Here is a 23049-nt window from a genome sequence, read left to right on the forward strand (position 1 = left end):
TGAGGGACAATGGCCAGCAATTACGTTACATTTTCTGTACTTTAAACATTCTACATTTGGAACCCAGAGACAGGGACTTGGAGATGTTATATCACAAGAGGTAGTGACTAGACGTTAATCGAACGCTTTTATTTTCGTATCGTCTTCTTTAGAATCATAATAAAAAACACAGTATTCTGTTTAGTATATACCTGACGTGCTTCAGAATGTTGCACTACGTTATTTCAAGAAACTGTCTTGCCAGATATGTACAAGGAAATACCAGCTTAATAACACCAAGTCTTTATTCACCTCTGTCCGTAAAACAGTGCGTCTGGAACATGTGCCTACATGACCAAGACGCAAGATGGTACATTCTGATATAGCAAAATAATGAAATTTTAAAGTCATTGCTCTTATTAATTAAAATACTATTGACTACAGTTTTTTGGCCAGCGCCTTCATTGAAGTATAGAAGTAGATTATTTTGCTCTCTCCAGAGCTGCTGTCTACTTCTTTTATTATCCCATTCAATTTATACATCCTCTGCAGTATATCATCGATGAAATCGTCTCTCTCTCCCAGCGGTAATCTATTCAGGAATGGGTTCACCGAGACGAGGAATTCTGCAACAAACAGAAATGACGATACTTTTTTTTCATCCAGAACAGCGAAAGGCGTAAACATCCAAGGCGTTAAAGCATGTCAAGGGCACAAACGATGTTGGAACAGGTCAGTACTGAGAAGATTCTGCGTCCCAGGCAGAACTTCCGCGTTGCACACCCCTCTCCTTCTCCCCTTCAGAAGCTACTACTTTTTGCTACACAGATTCACCAGATATTATAATCTTGTAAATACGTTTACTAAAACTATAGCATTATTGAAAAATATTACTTAAATGAACTATGTTAATGACAAATATTGCACACAGCACATTAAATGTGTCACTGTAGTAGATAGAGAGTGTGTCAGAAAAGTGAATACACACTTTGATGTGTCATAGAAAATTTATTTTCCTATCTAGAATGTTAAATTTCTGAGAAATAGTAATGTTACGTTTCCTCGACAGATGATAGCAATGTAGTCGACCTAGCTGCGCAACTCAGTTAGTGCCAAGAGAGTAACGCCAACATGGTGGACGTACGTTTAAACTTTCAAGAGCAGAAGCAGGGCATCAAGTGTACTGGGATTTTGAGAACGTTGCTACTGTTCAGAGACAGCGGAAAAGGGAGTATGGGACTCTTCCATTATCGAGATTAACAATTACACGTCTACAAGACACCTTTGAGGTTCATAGGACAGTGCGTGAACTGCATAAAGTGCGACGTGGTATGGCTACAAGTGATGAAGCCTCAGTTGCGGTGCTGTTTCAGCGCTCACAAGCAAATCTTTAAGGCAAAGGTCACCTGAGAGTGGTGTAAGTACGAGCAGTATGCTGCGCACTTTTAAGAAAGGAAAGTTGCGTGTGTACACTCCAAGGCTGGCAACAATTAAATGGCGACCCAGATCATCGAGTACAATTTTTTGAAGTACCTACCATTTCGACTGATTCCATTTTCCTTCCCATGCATGCAGTGTAAGGTAATGAGAGGGTTTATTATCAGCAAGATATGTGAGCTTATCTGGATTAAAATGTATCTGACCAGTGGGCACAACGCACAGCACCAATCAAATTTGCCGGCCGCGGTGGCCGTGCGGTTCTGGCGCTGCAGTCCGGAACCGCGGGACTGCTACGGTCGCAGGTTCGAATCCTGCCTCGGGCATGGGTGTGTGTGATGTCCTTAGGTTAGTTAGGTTTAAGTAGTTCTAAGTTCTAGGGGACTTATGACCTAAGATGTTGAGTCCCATAGTGCTCAGAGCCATTTGAACCAACCAAATTTTCTGCTCACTCTCCAGATCTTATGCTGCTCGATTTTTTCTGATGCGGCACAGTAAAAGGAGTGTTGTACCACCGTAAACCACGTAACTTGGACACACTTTGGGATGAGACCCAAGAGGTGTGCACAGCAGTCCCACTGGACACTCTGATGGTAAGTACTGAATCACTCGTGACTCGTACTCAGATATGTGTTGATGGTGAAGGCCACCGTTTTGAACATTTTCTTTAGTCGCCGTTGGGAACATAAAATTTGACCAGAAATTATTTCATTTTTCAAATTCGATAACAGCTTTACTTTTCCCAGAAATTTAAACTTGTAGGTTGGAAATAAATTTTCGATGATTGTTCAAAGAGTGTATACATTTTTTGACGCGTCATGCATATTATAAATTGCCCAAACTTTCTAAAAATTTGAAGTAGAACAAAATCTGTATCTTATTATGTATTCATATGAAGATGGTGTGTGTTCTTTGTAATTAATTGTATTGTGGCTGTATGCAGTCCAAGTATCGCAATAGTAAAGCAATTGTATTGCTTTGTTTATTTGCTGTATTGCAAATAAACAATGTAGCTTTTGTAGCTGAACGATGTTTTTGGGGTGTAGGGGTAAAATGTAGGCCATGGCCGTCATTCGTCGAGATGAATGTGAGAAATATTCCAAAACAGCCCTGGGTTTGGCCGTTAGAACCGACTCGCAACAACTTAGCACCGAAAGAATACTGTTCTCGTCCTCTCGCTCTAATACGTTGTTGTGTGGTCATGCCAAATAGATCGCAAAGTTTGTAACACAATGCCTGTATGTTTCACTGTGCTGGAAAGCTGGGCAACCAAACAAACCCAAGTTACGTTATGCTTGCTGAAGCTACGTATTACCCGTTGTATTCCACATTGCTGAACCTGGGCTTTAGTAAAATGACAGACAATCATATCAATCCTGTCATGAATGAGGAGTCTGCCATTCAGATTCCAGGAGGGTGCAAGTGCTGCCTCTTGCGACCCCTCCCCCCTCCCGCCATTCTGCAGACGCCTATGCCTGTTGCACAGTATTGACAGTTGAATGTGGCTGCCGCAACGCTTTTCAAAACCCCCTGTTTTCACGCGTGTCTACTGGCCTTTTGCGTCCGCATAGAGCAGATTGCACAGTGGAGAAAAACGAATGAAGGCCTTATAGAAGCGCTAGCCGAGAGCAGAGCCAGAAGTACAAGTGTCACCTACACTCAGTTATACACTCTGAAGTCACTTGTCAGCTACAGACACAAATGAAGATCTTTGTAGTTTTTTCAGGTATGTAACTTTCGTAGGTTGTGCATGTGCAAGGTGTTTCAACAGGAAATTTTCGTAGTGCGTATATATACGGCCCATCAATCCGAGTATTGCAAATTAACATAGAGGGTATAAGTAAGACTAAATGTGGTATCCTCTCAAGACTAGCACGGGATAACAATATACATGTCATACTGGTCCAAGAAACACATGTAATCCACGAGGCAGATCTCATGAAAAGAGGTCTCATAAGTGGATACACCGTTGCTGGAGCTATTCACCATGAAAGCTATGGATCTGCTACATACGTGCGTAGTGACATTGATAACTGGGCTCCAATAAATATAAGTTTTTCGGATAACATATTTTTAATAGAAACACTAGTAAGTAACCTCACAATAGTCAATGTATATAAGCCTCCTAACATCCAATGGCCAAAAGAAGCGCTCCCTGAAACAAAAGACCCTCTTAATGGGCGATTTCAATAGCCACCACAGTTTATGGGGCTATAGTGAAAACGATTATAATGGTCAAGCCCTACATGAGTGGGCAGATATTGAAGACCTGCAACTAATACATGACGCTAAAGAGAGACACACCTTCTGGTCAGCTAGATGGCAACGCCGTTTCAACCTGTGCTTTGTTAGAAGAGACCACAAGGGTAAAGGTTACCCATCAAGCAGGAAAGTATTAACTAACTTCCCACACAGCCAGCATAGACCTGTCATTGTCCACACTGGAATACAAGTCCCTCTTATAAAATCAGCTCCAAAAGCAAGATGGAATTTTGAAAAGGCTGATTGGGAGTCATACGCAAAAGGTGCCGATGCCACTGTACGGTGGATAAAGCCAATCATTAACAACTATGTACGATTTAGTAAAGCTCTTATTGCATCAGCTAAGAAAACTATACCACGCGGTTTCAGGAAAGAATATACACCTTCCTGGAATGAAACAACTGAACGCCTCTATAACGAGTTCAAAGAATCGGGAGACAGGGAAGTGGCAGAGGAACTTATCGAGTCACTTGACAGCGCCCGAGGAGAAAAGTGGAAAAAAACCGTGGAAGGTATAGACTTTAGAAAGTCCAGTCGAAAAGCGTGGGCCCCACTCAGGAAACTAGGATCTGGTGCATACAATCCCTGTGAAAGAGCAAAAACCACTCCCAATGCAATTGCAGGCCGTATAGCCAATATATCCAGGGCACCTCTTGACAAAGAAACCGCCAGAAACATTAAGAAACTAATTAAAACACGGTGGAGACAAGCTACTGAAAGATCAAATCCTGCAGCACCTTTCACAGTGGAAGAACTGAAAACGGCTATCTCGAACATCAAAACTAGGAAGGCAGCTGGGCCAGATGAGTTATACCCGGAATTCATTAAGCATAGTGGGAAAAATGTTATCAACTGGCTCGTGAACTTCTATAATAACATCCTTGAAGAAGGCCGAGTGCCTAAGATATTCAAAAGATCTAAGGTATTGCCGATATTAAAACCTGGGAAAACACCAGACAAGCCTGAACATTTTAGACCAATCTCTCTCCTGAGCACCTGCTTCAGACTCTTGGAGAGACTCTCGTATAATCGTATTGGGACGACTTTGAATGATAGAATCCCCATCGAGCAGGCTGGTTTTCGACCACAACGTAACTGTTGCGACCAAGTAATGGCTTTAACAACACATATCGAGAACGGTTATGAACGGAAACTTAAAACAGCTGTTGCATTTGTAGATTTAACCGCTGCATACGATACTGTGTGGAGGCATGGCCTTCTTAGCAAGATACTTGAGATTATCCCGTGCCAGACCTTGTACAAATTACTAAGTGATATGCTCAGCAATAGAACGCTTGAAGTTCATCTAGAAGGAAAGAAGAGTCGAACCACTGTTTCAAACAACGGCTTACCACAAGGTTCTGTATTGGCACCATTACTTTTCAATGTGTACATAAGCGACATACCAACAACAAATGTGCGGAAGTTCTGTTATGCAGATGACATGGCCCTGGCTGTGCAACATGAAAGTTTTGAACAGTGTGAAAACTCCCTTAACCAAGACCTCGGAGTAATGGGTAAATATTTCAGATCTTGGAGATTAATTCCTAAGTCAGAAGTTACAGTGTTTCATTTAAACAACCAACAGGCAACCCGATCCCTTGACGTTACCCTTGTTGGTAGAAAGTTAAAGCATAACCCAAACCCAAAATATCTTAGTGTTAAATTGGATAGATCGCCTACATTCAAACCACACCTAATAGATACTGCTGCTAAGATACGTACAAGAAATAATATTATTCAAAAGCTCGCCAATACTAGCTGGGGAGCTGATGTACATACTCTGAAGATTTCTTCTGTAGCGCTGGTATACTCTGTTGCGGAATATTGCAGCCCTGTTTGGCTTAACAGCAGCCACACGTCTAAAGTGGATACTCAACTAAACAATACCATGAGAACCATAACTGGGACCATTAAATCCACCCCACTACCTTGGCTTCCTGTTCTCTGCAGTATAGCTCCACCACATCTTAGGCGGCAAACCGCCTTAGTTAATGAATGGCGTAAAATCTCCAATACCAACATTCCAATCCATCAGGACATTGCCCCAAATCTTTCCCGACTAAGATCTAGAAGACCACCGTGGAGAACAGCTCAAAACCTTATGGCTACGTCTTACGATGCTATGGATTCATGGAATGGTCTCAGACCGGACTATCTAAGAACTGCAATGAAATATCACCTGGTGGAAACCTACCTGGTACAGACCTGCCAAGAAGAACTTGGGTTATACTCAATAGACTCAGAACTGGTCATGGCAGAAGTGGCGAGATGCTCTGTAGATGGGGCATACGAGAGTCACCACAGTGCGATTGTGGACATCCAGAGCAAACGATCCAGCACATCATTCAGGAATGCCCTAAACGTGCGTTTAAAGGTTCCATTCGAGAACTTTATGCAGCCTCCCCTGCAGCCGTCGAGTGGATGGAAAACCTAGACATAGAACTTTAAAGAGACTCTGTAGATTCCATATATGTGATTGCTGAATGCCCTTATAGCAACAATTTCTATATGATAATTTTATCTTATCTATGACAAGATACCTTATTGTAACAACCTGTGTATGCCTACTTTATCCTTAATTGAATGTCCATAAGACGAGACGTTATTTATGTGTTATAATGTATGTTGATTTTATCTTTATCTGTTTGTATGTATTTAAACATGAAACCATTTGTACTTGAAAACCACATACGCTAAATAAAATGGTAAAAAAAGAAGAAAAATTACATAACACGGTAGTAAAGCAACAGGACTAATGCTTATAAAGTACTGTTGAAAATACGGATGATGATCGTTAGTGGTTTAGGGCGCTAAACGGCGAGGTCACCAGCGTCCTTAAAAACGCATTCGAAAGTCAGTTGTTGGGGATCTCATCAAGCGTTGCAGTGTTTCACGTCGTGGACGGATACGCCTGTTGCGTAGGCTACCTGCCGTGCCACTGTGTAGTGCTCGTAGCAAACCCGCAACTGCATGCGTTAATGCATTCCGTTCATTACGGTTCTGTTCAGAAGCAGATCCACGATAGGGTTATGGGGGGGGGGGGGGGGGCTCACAGTTAGTTACCGTGTCACTTCCCCCCCCCCCCCCCCACCCTCGCGCAAACATACAAACATAACTTCCACAACATCCATTCTTAACGTGTCAAAGATGCCTACGATTGTAATAATAATAATAATGATAATAATAATAACAGAATGTTTTAATATCGCAATAATTTATTTATATCAGTGTTTAGTACGTTGCTCAAACATAACTTCCAAGAAATTGTAAGAAGAAGTTGCAGAAGCATCAGAAAAGCATTCGTCCAAAACTAAGAACTATAAGTGTCTTGCAGCTGATTTAATAACTGTAATGACAAACTCTCACAACTTCGCTAACATAAAAATTCACACGAAATAAAATCGAATTGTGTGTGCACCATAAACTGTATTTGATTTAGTACTACGATTATTGACCCAGAGCAACAGACTATGGCTATGTGAGTGTATTTCTTTCTGTTGTCTCCACCTATAGTTAGGAAGTCAGTCTGTAACGTTGCTATCCCTTGGGATATTTAAACTGCGACCCCGTAATGCACGAAACGCTTGTCACAAAAACAGTATTTTATTCAGGTCACAACAGCTGTTTACCGGACTTCACTTTTTGATTACAGCACCCTGTCAGCCTTACTACTTCACTGGTGTGTAAATCTTAAGGACGAAAATAACTTCCGCACTGCCAAGTATCATAGCGCGATGAAACTTGGACCATACCTCGAAAGATCTGCTACAGTATAGTAGAGAAGGTAACTGAAAGAAATGCGCAGTGAGACGAAAAGAAATGATATTTTTATTCAAAGACAATAATTATACCGAGGTTACCGAGACTTATGACGGTCCCCTGCACATTACAAAAGGCAGGACACAGTTCCTAATAAGGTGTGCGATCATCATGGACGTCAGTGCATTCTCTGCAATGTGCTTCCATGCTGGCCAAATGACCGGCAAGAAGTGCTTGTGGTCGGCCGTTCCATTTCCCCTCCAGAGCGATGGTCGTTGGTACATGTGGACGATCGCCACTATGTCTTTCCAACTCGTCACATACGTGCTCGATGGAATTTAAGTCGACGAATGGGCAGGCCAGTCCATATGTGGAAAATCCTTTCGTTCCGAGAGCTGCTCCACCTGCGCAGATCTGTGCGTTCGCACGCTGTCATCCATAAAAATGAAGAGGGCACCAAATAGATCCCAGAGAAAACGCACATGGGCAAGGAGTGCAGTGTGACAATAACCTTCACTGCTGAGCTTACCGTGTCCAAAGATCTGGAGGTCAGTACGCCCATGCAACTTTAAACATGGCCACACCATTGCACCTGGACCAGCAAAACGATTATGTTCGATATGTTCCTGGGTGCATTACGTGTTCCCACATCTCGCCATATCAGCATAAATGCAGAATCACCTCTCAGACTGAATCTGCAGTCATTCGAAAAGAACACGCGAACCCGCTGTGAGGTGGCGGGTGAATTATCGTCTTAAGCATCTTCGCCGTTGACAAGAGCCTGTGAACCATTTTTGCGGACAGCTATAAAGCGATGGAGAACATACTGAGCATAATTTCCAGTCTGACAGTCCACATTACTAATTGAAAATGAAAGAAAATGTTTCTCTTGCTACACTACTGACCATTAAAATTGCTACACCATGAAGATGACGTGCTACAGACGCGAAATTTAACCGACAGGAAGAAGATGCTATGATATGCAAATGATTAGCTTTTCAGAGCATTCACACAAGCCTGGCGCCGACGGCGACACCTACAACGTGCTTAGATGAGGAAAGCTTCCAACCGATTTCTCATACACAAACAGCAGTTGACCGGCGTTGCCTGGTGAAACGTCGTCGTGATGCCTCATGCAAGGAGGAGAACTGTGTAACATCGCGTTTCCGACTTTGATAAGGGTCGGATTGTAGCCTATCGCGATTGCGGTTTATCGTATCGCGACCTTGCTGCTCGCAGTTGGTCGAGATCCAATGACTATTAGCAGAATATGGAATCGGTGGGTTCAGGAGGGTAAAACGGAACGCCGTGCTGGATCCCAACGGCCTCGTATCACTAGCAGTCGAGATGACAGGCATCTTATCCGCATGGCTGTAACGGATCGTGCAGCCACGTCTCGATCCCTGACTCAACAGATGGGGACGTTTGCAAGACAACAACCATCTGCACGACCAATTCGACGACGTTTGCTGCAGCATGGACTATCAGCTCGGAGACCATGGCTGCAGTTGCCCTTGACGCTTCATCACTGACAGGAGCGCCTGCGATGGTGTACTCTACGACGAACCTGGGTGCACGAATGACAAAACGGCGTTTTTTCAGATGAATCCAAGTTCTGTTTACAGCATCATGATGGTCGCATCCGTGTTTGGCGACATCGCGGTGAACGCACATTGGAAGTGTGTATTCGTCATCGCCATACTGGCGTATCACCCGGCGTGATGGTGTGGGGTGCCATTGGCTACAGGTCTCGGTCACCTCTTGTTCGCATTGACGGCACTTTGAACAGTGGACGTTACATTTCAGATGTGTTACGACCTGTGACTCTACCCTTCATTCGATCCCTGCGAAACCCTACATTTCAGCAGGATAATGCACGACCGCATGTTGCAGGTCCTGTACGGGCCTTCCTGGATACAGAAAATGTTCGACTGCTGCCCTGGCCAGCACATTCTCCAGATCTCTCACCAATTGAAAACGTCTGGTCAATGGTGGCCGAGCAACTGGCTCGTCACAATACGCCAGTCACTACACTTGATGAACTGTGGTATCATGTTGAAGCTGCATGGGCAGCGTAGCTGTAAACGCCAGCCAAGCTCTGTTTGACTCAACGCCCAGGCGTATCAAGGCCGTTATTACGGCCAGAGGTGGTTGTTCTGGGTACTGATTTCTCAGGATGTATGCACCCAAATTGCGTGAAAATGTAATCACATTTCAGTTGTAGTATAATATATTTGCCCAATGAATACCCGCTTATCATGTGCAATTCTTCTTGGTACAACAATTTTAATGGCCAGTAGTGTATTTACTCAGCGGGATCAGGAACTATGACTATAAATAAAAGTTTTGAGTTATAAGTAAAAGCCCTCATGCACAAACATAATAATGTTCCTGATAATAATAACAATAATAATAATAATAATTAAAATTTTTAACAGAACAACGACTAGCTGATCAGATCCGTGTAATAATCAAAAATAACAGGATACCCCAGTCAGAATTAGAAAACATCAAACAACAAGTACAACAATTACTGGAACAAAATAATGTGCAATCAGAAGAAGAAGAAAATACAGTAATGGAGTCAAACATCCCAGAGCAAACAAACAAAGAACAACACGCATCAATTAAACAATCAGAGGAAAACGAAATCTTAAGACAGCCACCAGAACAAGCACAAATAGAACACGAAGTGACACACATGTTAGATATAGAAGAAAAATTTCAGCTGACATATATAGAATACAAAGACACAAATACAGATATTAGACCATTCTTGCATAGACCGCCAAATAACCCACAAGTCGAAACAACAATAAAAACTATCAACACAATCATACACAACAAAATAAATGAGAACACAACTATGGAAGAGTTACAACTACTGGTTTATATAGGAGCACTCACTACACTAAATATACACACTAGGCAGAGATCAGAACCAATCAACACACAGAAGAAACCCACAAAACCAGCATGGCATCACAGGCTACAGATCAGAATAGAAAAACTGAGAAAAGACATCAGACAGCTAACACAATTTATAAGAAATGAAATGTCAGAAAAAAAACGAAAAAGTTAGGTAAAATCTCACGACAAGAAGCGATAGAGCAATTAGATGAAAAGAAGCAGAAATTACAAGCATTGGCCAAACGACTTAGAAGATACAAAAAAAGTGAAAATAGAAGGAAACGAAACCAAAAATTCAGCACAAACCAACAGAAATTTTACCAGACAGTAGATAACACACACATTAAAATAGACAATCCACCAAACATAACAGACATGGAACACTTCTGGAGCAACATATGGTCAAATCCGGTACAACATAACAGACATGCACGGTGGATACAAGCAGAAACAGACGCATACAAGATGATACCACAAATGCCTGAAGTGATAATTTTCCAGCATGAAGTCACCCAAGCAATTAATTCTACTCACAATTGGAAAGCCCCTGGAAAAGATAAAATAACAAATTTCTGGCTAAAGAAGTTCACCTCAACACATTCACATCTAACTAAATTATTTAAGTTACATTGCAGACCCATACACATTCCCTGCTACACTTACACAAGGAATAACTTACCTGAAACCTAAAGATCAAGCAGACACAGCAAACCCAGCTAAATATCGCCCCTTAACATGCCTACCAACAATATACAAAATATTAACTTCAGTCCTTACACAGAAATTAATGACACATACAACACAGAACAAAATTATAAATGAAGAACAAAAAGGCTGTTGCAAAGGAGCACGAGGATGTAAAGAGCAACTGATAATAGATGCAGAGGTGACATATCAAGCTAAAACTAAACAATGGTCGCTACACTACGCACGCATACATTGATTACCAAAAAGCTTTTGATAGTGTACCCCACCCATGGTTACTACAAATATTGGAAATACACAAAGTAGATCCTAAATTGATACAGTTCCTAAACATAGTAATGAAAAATTGGAAAACCACACTTAATATCCAAACAAATTCAAATAATATCACATCACAGCCAATACAGATTAAGCGTGGAATATACGAAGGAGACTCATTAAGTCCTTTCTGGTTCTGCCTTGCTCTGAACCCACTATCCAACATGCTAAATAATACAAATAATGGATATAATATTACTGGAACATACCAACACAAAATCACACATTTGCTATACATGGATGGTCTAAAACTACTGGCAGCAACAAATCAACAACTCAACCAATTACTAAAGATAACAGAAGTATTCAGCAATGATATAAATATGGCTTTTGGAACAGACAAATGTAAGAAAAATAGCATAGTCAAGGGAAAACACACTAAACAAGAAGATTACATACTGGATAACCACAGCGACTGCATAGAAGCGATGGAAAAAACAGATGCCTATAAATATCTAGGATACAGACAAAAAATAGGAATAGATAATACAAATATTAAAGAAGAACTAAAAGAAAAATATAGACAAAGACTAACAAAAATACTGAAAACAGAATTGACAGCAAGAAACAAGACAAAAGCTATAAATACTTATGCTATACCAATATTGACCTACTCATTTGGAGTAGTGAAATGGAGTAACACAGACCTAGAAGCACTCAACACACTTATACGATCACAATGCCACAAATATAGAATACATCACATACATTCAGCAACTGAAAGATTCACATTAAGCAGAAAGGAAGAAGGAAGGGGATTTATCGACATAAAAAAACCTACATTATGGACAGGTAGACAATTTAAGAAAATTCTTTCTAGAACGAGCAGAAACTAGCAAAATACACAAAGCAATCACTCATATAAATACATCGGCTACACCACTGCAATTTCATAACCACTTCTACAACCCTTTAGATCACATAACATCAACAGATACGAAGAAAGTAAATTGGAAAAAGAAAACACTACATGGCAGGCACCCGTATCATCTAACACAGCCACACATCGATCAAGACGCATCCAACACATGGCTAAGAAAAGGCAATATATACAGTGAGACGGAAGGATTCATGATTGCAATACAGGATCAAACAATAAACACCAGATATTACAGCAAGCATATTATTAAAGATCCCAATACCACAAGAGATAAATGCAGACTTTGCAAACAACAAATAGAAACAGTAGATCACATCACAAGCGGATGTACAATACTAGCAAATACAGAATACCCCAGAAGACAAGACAATGTAGCAAAAATAATACATCAACAGCTTGCCTTACAACATAAACTTACAAAACAACACGTTCCCACATACAAGTATGCACCACAAAATGTACTGGAGAATGATGAATACAAATTATACTGGAACAGAACCATTATAACAGATAAAACAACACCACATAACAAACCTGACATCATACTGACCATTAAAAAGAAGAAATTAACACAAGTAATCGAAAGATCCATACCAAATACAACAAATATACAGAAGAAAACAGGAAAAAAAATTGAAAAATACATCCAACTGGCTGAGGAAGTCAAGGACAGGATAAAGTTGACATTATACCAATTATACTATCAACTACAGGAGTCATACCACACAATATCCACCAGTACATCAACGCAATACAGCTACATCCAAACTTATATATACAACTACGGAAATCTGTAATTATTGATACATGTTCAATTACCTAAATGCAATGTAACATATACCGTGCAGTTAAAAGGAAGTGACGCTTGATCAAGGTCCGCGTCACTTTCCATTTTTAACCAGACATAACGTCTGAGAAAGGAAAGAATAATAATAATAATAATAATGTCCATATCGGAAACAACACTATTAGCAGTTCACAGGCGACTTCTACGTTAAGTTCCAAGTAAAATGATTTATCGCCCTGACTTTTAGTCACAAAGTTAATTGCCAGCCTTAAAAGTGGAAAAAAGTCTCGCCACTTGCCACGTGGTTTTGTCAACATTACGGGCTGCACACTAACAGTTACTTCCTTGAAAACTAAGCGATACGGGCCAGTGTACAGTCCTCAAGAGCTTACGTCCTACTTTTACCGGAAACGGATTTGGTAACTGCCTGCCTGTGGCGTCATCTGAGGCGTAGCACATACAGGCGTTTGACTGACGCGGACTGGTTAATATCTCGTTTCGAAGTGTCTCTTCTCACTACCTCTCTGGCCGTATTTATATAGGGGCACAGCGGACAGCCGAACGGACTATCTGCTCCCAACCGCCCTAGGCACAGGTAGCACCATTTAAATGGCCCCATGCTCTGACACACGTTAATTAATATCTCCGTCGATTTACAACTTATAAACTTCTTAATTTTAATGTGAATGGAGTAAAGTTGGCTTTAGGTACTGAGAAAGGTCTTAGCTCGACTGCATTCAAACTTGTCTGGCTGGAATTTTTACAAAGGAACCGACAGTAGAACATGACCTCTGAACTGCCTCTTTAAAATTCCTTGTAATCATTGTTATTAACACAGAAGCCTTGAAACTTGGTACAGCTGCATTATTTCATCGAGTGCTGTAATTAGAACTGTCTACAACAAATACAAGTGATGCTTAATCTATTATCAATGGGGACGTTTTCGTTCCAAATTAAGTTTTTAGTAAATAACTGGAAAACTAACAGAGGTAGCTTAATGGAGTCACGTATTTAATGTTTTTATATCATTCTGAGGCTACATACGAATTTTCTTCCCTCTGAGTCTAACATTCAGCGCCTTCAGTTTTTCGTAAAAACGCCGATTTTGACCAAAATATTGCTCCGATAATGTTGAAACTTGTAACTTTTGATTGTGAAATACATTTGCACATTCTGAACAGTTTTTAGCTTTATAGCTGCATTATTTAGCGCCACTTATTTTTTTCTTAAGATAATATACACTCCTGGAAATTGAAATAAGAACACCGTGAATTCATTGTCCCAGGAAGGGGAAACTTTATTGACACATTCCTGGGGTCAGATACATCACATGATCACACTGACAGAACCACAGGCACATAGACACAGGCAACAGAGCATGCACAATGTCGGCACTAGTACAGTGTATATCCACCTTTCGCAGCAATGCAGGCTGCTATTCTCCCATGGAGACGATCGTAGAGATGCTGGATGTAGTCCTGTGGAACGGATTGCCATGCCATTTCCACCTGGCGCCTCAGTTGGACCAGCGTTCGTGCCGGACGTGCAGACCGCGTGAGACGACGCTTCATCCAGTCCCAAACATGCTCAATGGGGGACAGATCCGGAGATCTTGCTGGCCAGGGTAGTTGACGTACACCTTCTAGAGCACGTTGGGTGGCACGGGATAGATGCGGACGTGCATTGTCCTGTTGGAACAGCAAGGTCCCTTGCCGGTCTAGGAATGGTAGAACGATGGGTTCGATGACGGTTTGGATGTACCGTGCACTATTCAGTGTCCCCTCGACGATCACCAGTGGTGTACGGCCAGTGTAGGAGATCGCTCCCCACACCATGATGCCGGGTGTTGGCCCTGTGTGCCTCGGTCGTATGCAGTCCTGATTGTGGCGCTCACCTGCACGGCGCCAAACACGCATACGACCATCATTGGCACCAAGGCAGAAGCGACTCTCATCGCTGAAGACGACACGTCTCCATTCGTCCCTCCATTCACGCCTGTCGCGACACCACTGGAGGCGGGCTGCACGATGTTGGGGCGTGAGCGGAAGACGGCGTAACGGTGTGCGGGACCGTAGCCCAGCTTCATGGAGACGGTTGCGAATGGTCCTCGCCGATACCCCAGGAGCAACAGTGTCCCTAATTTGCTGGGAAGTGGCGGTGCGGTCCCCTACGGCACTGCGTAGGATCCTACGGTCTTGGCGTGCATCCGTGCGTCGCTGCGGTCCGGTCCCAGGTCGACGGGCACGTGCACCTTCCGCCGACCACTGGCGACAACATCGATGTACTGTGGAGACCTCACGCCCCACGTGTTGAGCAATTCGGCGGTACGTCCACCCGGCCTCCCGCATGCCCACTATACGCCCTCGCTCAAAGTCCGTCAACTGCACATACGGTTCACGTCCACGCTGTCGCGGCATGCTACCAGTGTTAAAGACTGCGATGGAGCTCCGTATGCCACGGCAAACTGGCTGACACTGACGGCGGCGGTGCACAAATGCTGCGCAGCTAGCGCCATTCGACGGTCAACACCGCGGTTCCTGGTGTGTCAGCTGTGCCGTGCGTGTGATCATTGCTTGTACAGCCCTCTCGCAGTGTCCGGAGCAAGTATGGTGGGTCTGACACACCGGTGTCAATGTGTTCTTTTTTCCATTTCCAGGAGTGTATTTAGCTTAACATATTCATTAGAACATTCTGAGACTTCACAATGTTAGCATTAATGTACACATTAATGAACAGACTGAAAAAGTTTGGGAAAGTTATTTTAATTTCATTGTTAGATTATGGAGCAATACTTTGTGTGCTACGGACAGACACTTTATGATGATGTGGTGCTATCAGCAGTGAGCTGGGGTAAGTCCAACCACACTCGCTTCCCTCTATCTCTCACAATGATACAGCGCTTGTTTCGCCACACGGCTCCTCGTTGGTGCAGTCCCTATTCCCTTGCAACCAACACAAACGGCGCCGCTTGTGCGGGTCTCAACGAAACAGAACGTACTGGTCATCGGGCAAAAAGGCCCCCCCCGAACCATTCAGTCCCCGTGCCACTGAAGTACATGAGAGAGCGTTAAACGTGGTTGCAACCCGAATCTGACTGGTCCGCTAAAAGCTTCAGTTTCTGAGGTCAAGAAGTACTATCAAAGTAAAAAAAGCTTTCCAGGCACTGCTCCGACTACTCTGAGTGAAGCCAGTATCCAAATTGTATGTGCTTCCAGACGTGTTATTCTAAAAGTGACCAACGTATATCAAACTTATCCAAGTAGTAGGGCCTGAGTCATAGAAGAGGATAATATGAACATGAATTATGGATGTGGCACAGAAGGGAAGACGCTAACCATATACACCGTCATTCGTGTGATCTCGGATTCAAAAATAGCTGCCAAGTACTACAGTAATAGCAGTTCCTTGCAGATGTAACGTGTGCTTTCTTAGAGTACAATGCGCCTCTCGGTTACAAATGGCTTTAAGCACTATGGGACTTAACATCTGAGGTCATCAGTCCCCTAACTACTTAAACCTAACCAACCTAAGGACATCACACACATCCATGCCCGAGGCAGGATTCGAACCTGCGACCGTAGCAGCAGCGCGGTTCCAGGCTGAATCGCCTAGAACCGCTCGGTCACAGCCGCCGGCCTCTCAGTTACATTTCAGTTCTCGTGGGAGATCTATTTTCTTACAACGAACCTTTTCATTTCCAAAATTACCTAATTAATTTGTTTCTTCCAACAAGAGATTATACAGTGAGTACGTCGAGAGCGAAAGAGACGGAATATCTTTGGATGTAACATATCTTCCTGAAGTATGAAGTGTCTGTGGAACTCGCTACACTTAAACGTTAGATGGCCGTTGGCGCGCTGCGGGCCCTAATTAATGTAATTTGTCTGGCACCCCTGCTCTCAAGTGACTAACCAGAACAACCAACATTATTTTCGATCATATTACAATATTTGGTTTAGTCACCATGACTGTCAGGTGGAATAAATCTCAGAGTAACAAACATCTGCACCGAGCCTGATAACTTGCCAAGTCGTAGGTTGAAAGTGCGGCTAAGTTACTCCAGCCTTATCAGACACCGTCAACAACTCGATAAAGCTGCTAAATTATGAATTTTCAACTAATACTGAAGGTTCCGGGTCTCCACCTGGATCCGCTGAGGCGGTGCCACCCAGTGGGCGCCATCGTCTGCGAGGGTCCTGAGTCCGGTGTGTGGCCTGTATTCTGCCCAACAGCGTCAGAGTCGCCGCCGATACTCCACCGCCACCTGGCCTGGTCTTCCGTCACCAAGCTGACAACGATGGCTTCCGAATCAGCGAAGTCACTGCCTGCCGCAAGTGACTGCCGTCTCGGTATACCGCTGTGTACATAGCCCACTCCCCACTAGCCCCAACCATGCGGGGCATTACCGTCCGAGCACTGTATGGAAGGCACTAACAAGGGAACCTCCCCATCGCACCTCCCTCAGATTTAGTTATAAGTTGGCACTGTGGATAGGCCTTGATAAACTGAACACACATTAATCGAGAAAACAGGAAGAAGTTGTGTGGAACTATGAAAAAAATAAGCAAAATATACAAACTGAGTAGTCCATGTGCAAGATATGCAACATCCAGGAGAGTCTGGGGCTAGGAGCGCCGTGGTCCCGTGGTTAGCGTGAGCAGCTGCGAAACGAAAAGTTCTTGGTTCAAGTCTTACTTCGAGCGTAAAATTTTATTTTTTATTTTCAGACAATTATCAAAGTTAAGGCACTCACACATAAACAACTTCGATCTCCAAAATTCCAGGACATGTTCAGATTTGCTTGGACATATGCAGGATTTGACGGTCTACACATGGAAAAATTTGAAAACGTTAAAAACATATTTTTTGACAGAGCACAGGGAAAAGTGTGCGACTGTGAAACTGTTGGATTCATTTGTTGCAGTTTATGTGACAAACTGGTATGTTTTCATCACTTTTTTGGGAGTAATTCTCACGTCCATAATAAAACCTAAATCGGGCAATGTAAAAGAATCTTTTTACCCATTCGCCAAGTGTACAAGTTAGGTGGGTCGACAACATATTCCTGTCATGTGACGCACATGCCCTCACCAGTGTCGTATAGAATATATCAGACTTGTTTTCCTCTGTAGGAATCGGTTGACCTATGACCTTGTGATCAAATGTTTTCGGTTCCCATTGGAGAGGCACGTCCTTTCGTCTACTAATCGCACGGTTTCGCGGTGCGGTCGCAAAACACAGACACTGAACTTATTACAGTAAACAGGACGTCAATGAACGAATGGACAGATCACAACTTTGTGAAAATAAAGAAAAACTTTTCACTTGAGGGGAGACTTGAACCAAGGACCTCTCGTCGCGCAGCTGCTCACGCTAACCACGCGACCACGGCGCTCAGAATTCAGGTTATCCTTGATGTTGCCTATCTTCGCATGGACTACTCAGTTTGTATATTTTGCTTATTTTTCCATAGTTCCACACAACTTCTTCCTGTTTTGTCGATTGATCTGCGTTCAGTTTTTCAATGCCTATCGACTGTGCCAACTTATAACTAAATCTGAGGGGTGTGCGATGGGGAGGTTCCCTTGTAAGTAATACAGAACGCTCCTATTCAGTAGGCATTCTTGACTCCGAGCAATGGAGAACCCGTATCTCCGCTTCCTGCACACTCAGCTCTGCAGCCAGAACCAGGCAGCCCATAACATTACTCCACAGGGTGAAAAGTATTTAAACCGACAAACTCTGGGAGGTTGCAGGGGACATCAAAACAAATATTTTTCGCTAATGTTATTTTTTCCTATGAGGAGTATTTAAATCGGTGGAGGCCGTATTACGCTCTTCAGTTGTTAGAGGCCGCATTACGATCTTCAGTTCTAGGCAACTGCTGTCCACCAGTGTAGTAGTGCATTGTCTCTGTTTACTAATGGAGCGATACACCTGGAGTGAGTACACTGATATGGTTGGTGCGTACTACGTAGCGCACCACAACGGACGAGCTGCACAGCGTGTTTATCAACAACAATATCCTAATCGGCTCATCCCGCATCATACGACCTTTGCTGCTGTGTATCAACGTCTGCGTGAGACCGGGTCATTTAGCAGATTACCTGGACAGGGACGCCGTCGCACGGTAAGAACGCTGCAATTTGAGGAAGCTGTCTTGCAGCATGTGGAGCGGAATCTTTCAATCAGCACTCGTGCAATTGCACGTAACATGGGGACGAATCAGACGAATGTAATTGCTTCGAGAGCAATTGTTACGTCCATTTCACTTACAGCGCGTCCAGAACCTGGAGCCAGTTGATTATCCATCCAGAGCACAGTTTTCGCAGTCGTACCTGGAACAGTGTGAAATGCATCCTACATTTCCATCCTCTGTGTTGCTTACCGATGAAGCAACGTTCGGGCGTGATGGAGTCTTCAACATGCACAATTCGCATGTCTGGAGTGAAGATAACCCACGTGCCATAGTTACTACCGCTCATTAAGTGCGGTTCTTCGTTAATGTGTGGGTCGGTGTTGTTGGGGACTGTTTAATTGGGCCGTATCTGCTACCTAGGCCATTAAATGGGAGGCACGATTACAATTTTCTCGCCAGACCATTGCCAGAATTGCTGGAAGACGTCCCGCTCCCTACAAGATAACGCATGTGGTTCCAACATGACGGGGCGCCGGCACATTTCAGTCATCGTGTGCGTCGATTTCTGAACCGACGGTTCCCAGAAACGTGGATTGACAGAGGTGGTCCTGTACCATGGCCTGCTCGATCCCCAGATATGTTCTCTCTGGACTTTTTTGTGTGGAGAGAGATGCGCAACCTTGTTTACGCAACTCCTGTTGCATCAGAAGAGGATCTGGTTGCCCGGATAGTAGCAGCTGCAGGAACAATTCAGGATACTCCTGGGGTTTTTGCCCGTGTCAGACAGAACATGATCCGACGGTGTAACCTTTGTTTACTTGTCAATGGAGGCATTTTTTAAAATCTACTGTGATTTAAATTGGGTTATGTTAATGTGTTGTCTCTTGGTCATAAAAAATGGAGAAGTGTTTGTTTGTTTAATTAATTTGCCGCCAAAGAAAGCTCTCTCTACCTGTTTAAATACTCCTCATAGGAAAAAATGACATTGGGGAAAAATATTTGTTTTGATGTCCCCAACAACCTCCCAGAGTTTGTCGGTTTAAATACTTTTCACCCTGTATACAAAGTTAGAAAGTGCCATAACTGTTTTTGACCTGACCGTACAGTGTTCAGAATGTAAAGCGAAATGTTATACAGGGTGAATCACCTAAAATTTATACCGCAAATACTGCGGAAATGGAAAGTGCTATTGATGTGCGGTTTTCATAGAATGGATTAGTAGTCAGGGGCAGGCCTATCAACAGATTGTAATAATACTCAGAAAGTGTATTTTCTGCGCAAACACACACTTTTTAAATGAAAAAGTGCCTGTTGACATTATCAGACTGAAAGTAGACTAAATTAGAATGTCAGCGATGTTTATTTCAGGATTCTAGAGCGAGTTGCTTACGAGATATCGTATTTTGTCTGGTACAGCGCGCCACGGAATTTGAATCCCCGCCAGACGTCACGGACGTCGCAGACCCCTAGAGGTCTCTGCACCATCGCGCCGTAAGCTGTGGCGGCGCGCGGCTCCTGGCCCGCTTTTAGTGTGAGGGCGCCACAGGGGAACACGTGATCCCAGCGGCCAATAGCGGCGCCTCCTATCATGTATTTAAGCGCCTGCCTCTCGCTCAGCCCAACTGCACACACGGAACTCAATGCCCCTATCACTACACAGGATCTCATTGCTACACTCCGCACAAAACGCAACACCGCTCCTGGTCACGATCGTGTCACCTACCGCCACCTTCGTGAAGCTCCTGTCTCTTTCCTCTCCACCCTGGCTTGGCTGTACACTGTAGTCCTGTCCACCGGCTACTACCCCGACCTGTGGAAAACCTCCCGTATCCAGATGTTCCTTAAACCCGGCAAAGAGCCGTCCGCCGTCTCCTCCTACCGCCCCATCAGCCTTACCTCGGTCTTCAGCAAGGTCCTGGAATCTATCCTCACCCGCCGCATCCACCAGCATCTCCGCCAGCACCGCCTCCTTCCCGTTATCCAGTGTGGCTTTCGGCCGTCCTGCTCTTCCGATGACCTTCTCCTTCACCTCACACATCTCCTTTCCGACCAGCTTAATTCCTGTCGCTCCGCAATCTTCCTCTCCCTGGACCTCGAACGTGCCTATGACCACGTATGGCATTCCGGTCTCCTCTTCAAGCTCCAAACCTTCGCCCTTCCCATTAACTACGTCCGTCTGATCGGCTCCTTTCTCTCCCACCGTCCTTCCTACGTCACCATCCATAACACGGATTCCTACACCTTTTTTCCCTCCGCCGGTGTGCCCCAAGGCTCCGTCCTCTCCCCCTTCTGTACCTTCTGTATACGGCGGACATGCCGCTGCCGTCACCCCCCCCCCCCATCCACCTTCTCCAGTTTGCCGATGACACTGCCTTCCTTGCCCTCGCCCCCACTCTGCAGCGTTCCCAACACCTTCTCTACTCCCATCTTGACCGGTTCACCACTTAGTGCAACCAGTGGTTGCTCAAGGTCAATTCCTCCAAAACCCAGGCGATCATTGTAGGCAAAACCACCCCTTCCTTCCGCCTCCTTGATTTCTATCAAACCATCTATGGCCGTCCTATCGCCCTCACCCCCACCCTTAAGTACCTTGGCGTCATCCTCGACCGTCGCCTCTCCTGGACCCCCCCCCCCCCCCCATCTCCGGACAATCCAAGCCAAGGCATGCTCCCGACTCCATCTCCTCAAGCTCCTTTCCGCCCGTATGTGGGGTCTGGACCCCTCCACCATCCTCCACACCTATAAATACCTTATCCGCCCTATCCTCATTACGCCCATCCTGCCTGGATCTCCAACCCCCTACCTTTTACAAATCCCTTCAGATCCTTGAATGCCATGCTCTCTGCCTCGCCTATCACATCCATCTCCCCTCCCCCACATGGATCCTGTACGACCTCATTCCGTTCCCCCACCTCCTCCTTTTCCTTGAAAGGATACGGATCCTCTATACCTCCCGTAAAATCGATCCTCCTCACCCGCTTGTCTCCCCCATCCTCTCCCACCCCCGCCTGCTGCCGCGCCTGTATTCCCACGTCCCACCTGCTCTCCATCTCTCCACCCTCCTTACCCTCTCCCAAGGTGGCTTCCGCCAGCTCCCCCTCCCTGATGATGCCCTCCTCCCCTCCATCTACCCCTCCTACCAACATTGGTCCTCCCTCCCTCTTCCTGTGTTTGTTCCTTTGGGCACCCTCCCTCCCTTCTCTCCCCCTTCCCTCCCTCCTCCATTTCTCCCCACTGCTCCCCCGGGCTTCCCCTCCACTGTCCCTCTTCTCCTCCTACCCTCTCCTCAGCCATTGGCATCTTTGTTCTCCCCTCTCACCCCCCTCACCCTTCTTCCCCTCTTGGCAGGTCCCCGGACTCGCACATGCTACGTGGACATTCGCGCGCCGGAGATAATCGCCGTTAGTGTCTCGTGTGTGCCGTCGTGTTTAGTGTTCAGTGTTTACTGTCACACTGCATCGTTCACCTGTGCCATCGACATCTTCAGTGTTTGTGCGTCGTGTCAACAGTTTCTAGTGTGGATTATTGTCGAGTGTGAACGGCTCCGTGTTTGTATTTATGTGTCTACTGTTTTATTACCCACTGTTATGTAACTTATATGTATTCTTTCTGTTGTCTTCTCATTGTCTATTCTATGGCTGAAGAGCGGCGTAGAATGCTGCGGACAGCCTGCCTGTTGTACAGGTTTTAAAATAACAATAAAGAAAAAAAAAAGCTCAGCCAGTTACTCTACACCTCCCATCTCCTTGATCCCCCTCACCCCCCTAGTTGCTCCTCTCCTTTCCAACCCCTGCCCTCTGCCGCGACTTCACTGTTGTGTCCCCCCTTTCCCTCCATCTCTACACCCTTCATCTCCTTTCCCAAGGTGGC

At 44.4% G+C, this 23049-nt stretch overlaps 1 protein-coding gene across 1 annotated transcript in view; it reads right to left on the reverse strand.

The window, feature by feature from the left end:
* Window positions 1-417: 417 nt before the first annotated feature.
* LOC126234917 (juvenile hormone acid O-methyltransferase-like) overlaps window positions 418-23049 on the reverse strand; it is a 127639-nt gene continuing 105007 nt past the window's right edge. Inside the window, exon 5 of the mRNA XM_049943657.1 lies at window positions 418-629. Within this exon, the coding sequence (XP_049799614.1) occupies window positions 418-629 (212 nt within the window). The remainder of the gene's footprint in view (window positions 630-23049) is intronic.

Source organism: Schistocerca nitens, chromosome 2, assembly GCF_023898315.1.
Source record: "Schistocerca nitens isolate TAMUIC-IGC-003100 chromosome 2, iqSchNite1.1, whole genome shotgun sequence".
Taxonomy (NCBI): domain Eukaryota; kingdom Metazoa; phylum Arthropoda; class Insecta; order Orthoptera; family Acrididae; genus Schistocerca; species Schistocerca nitens.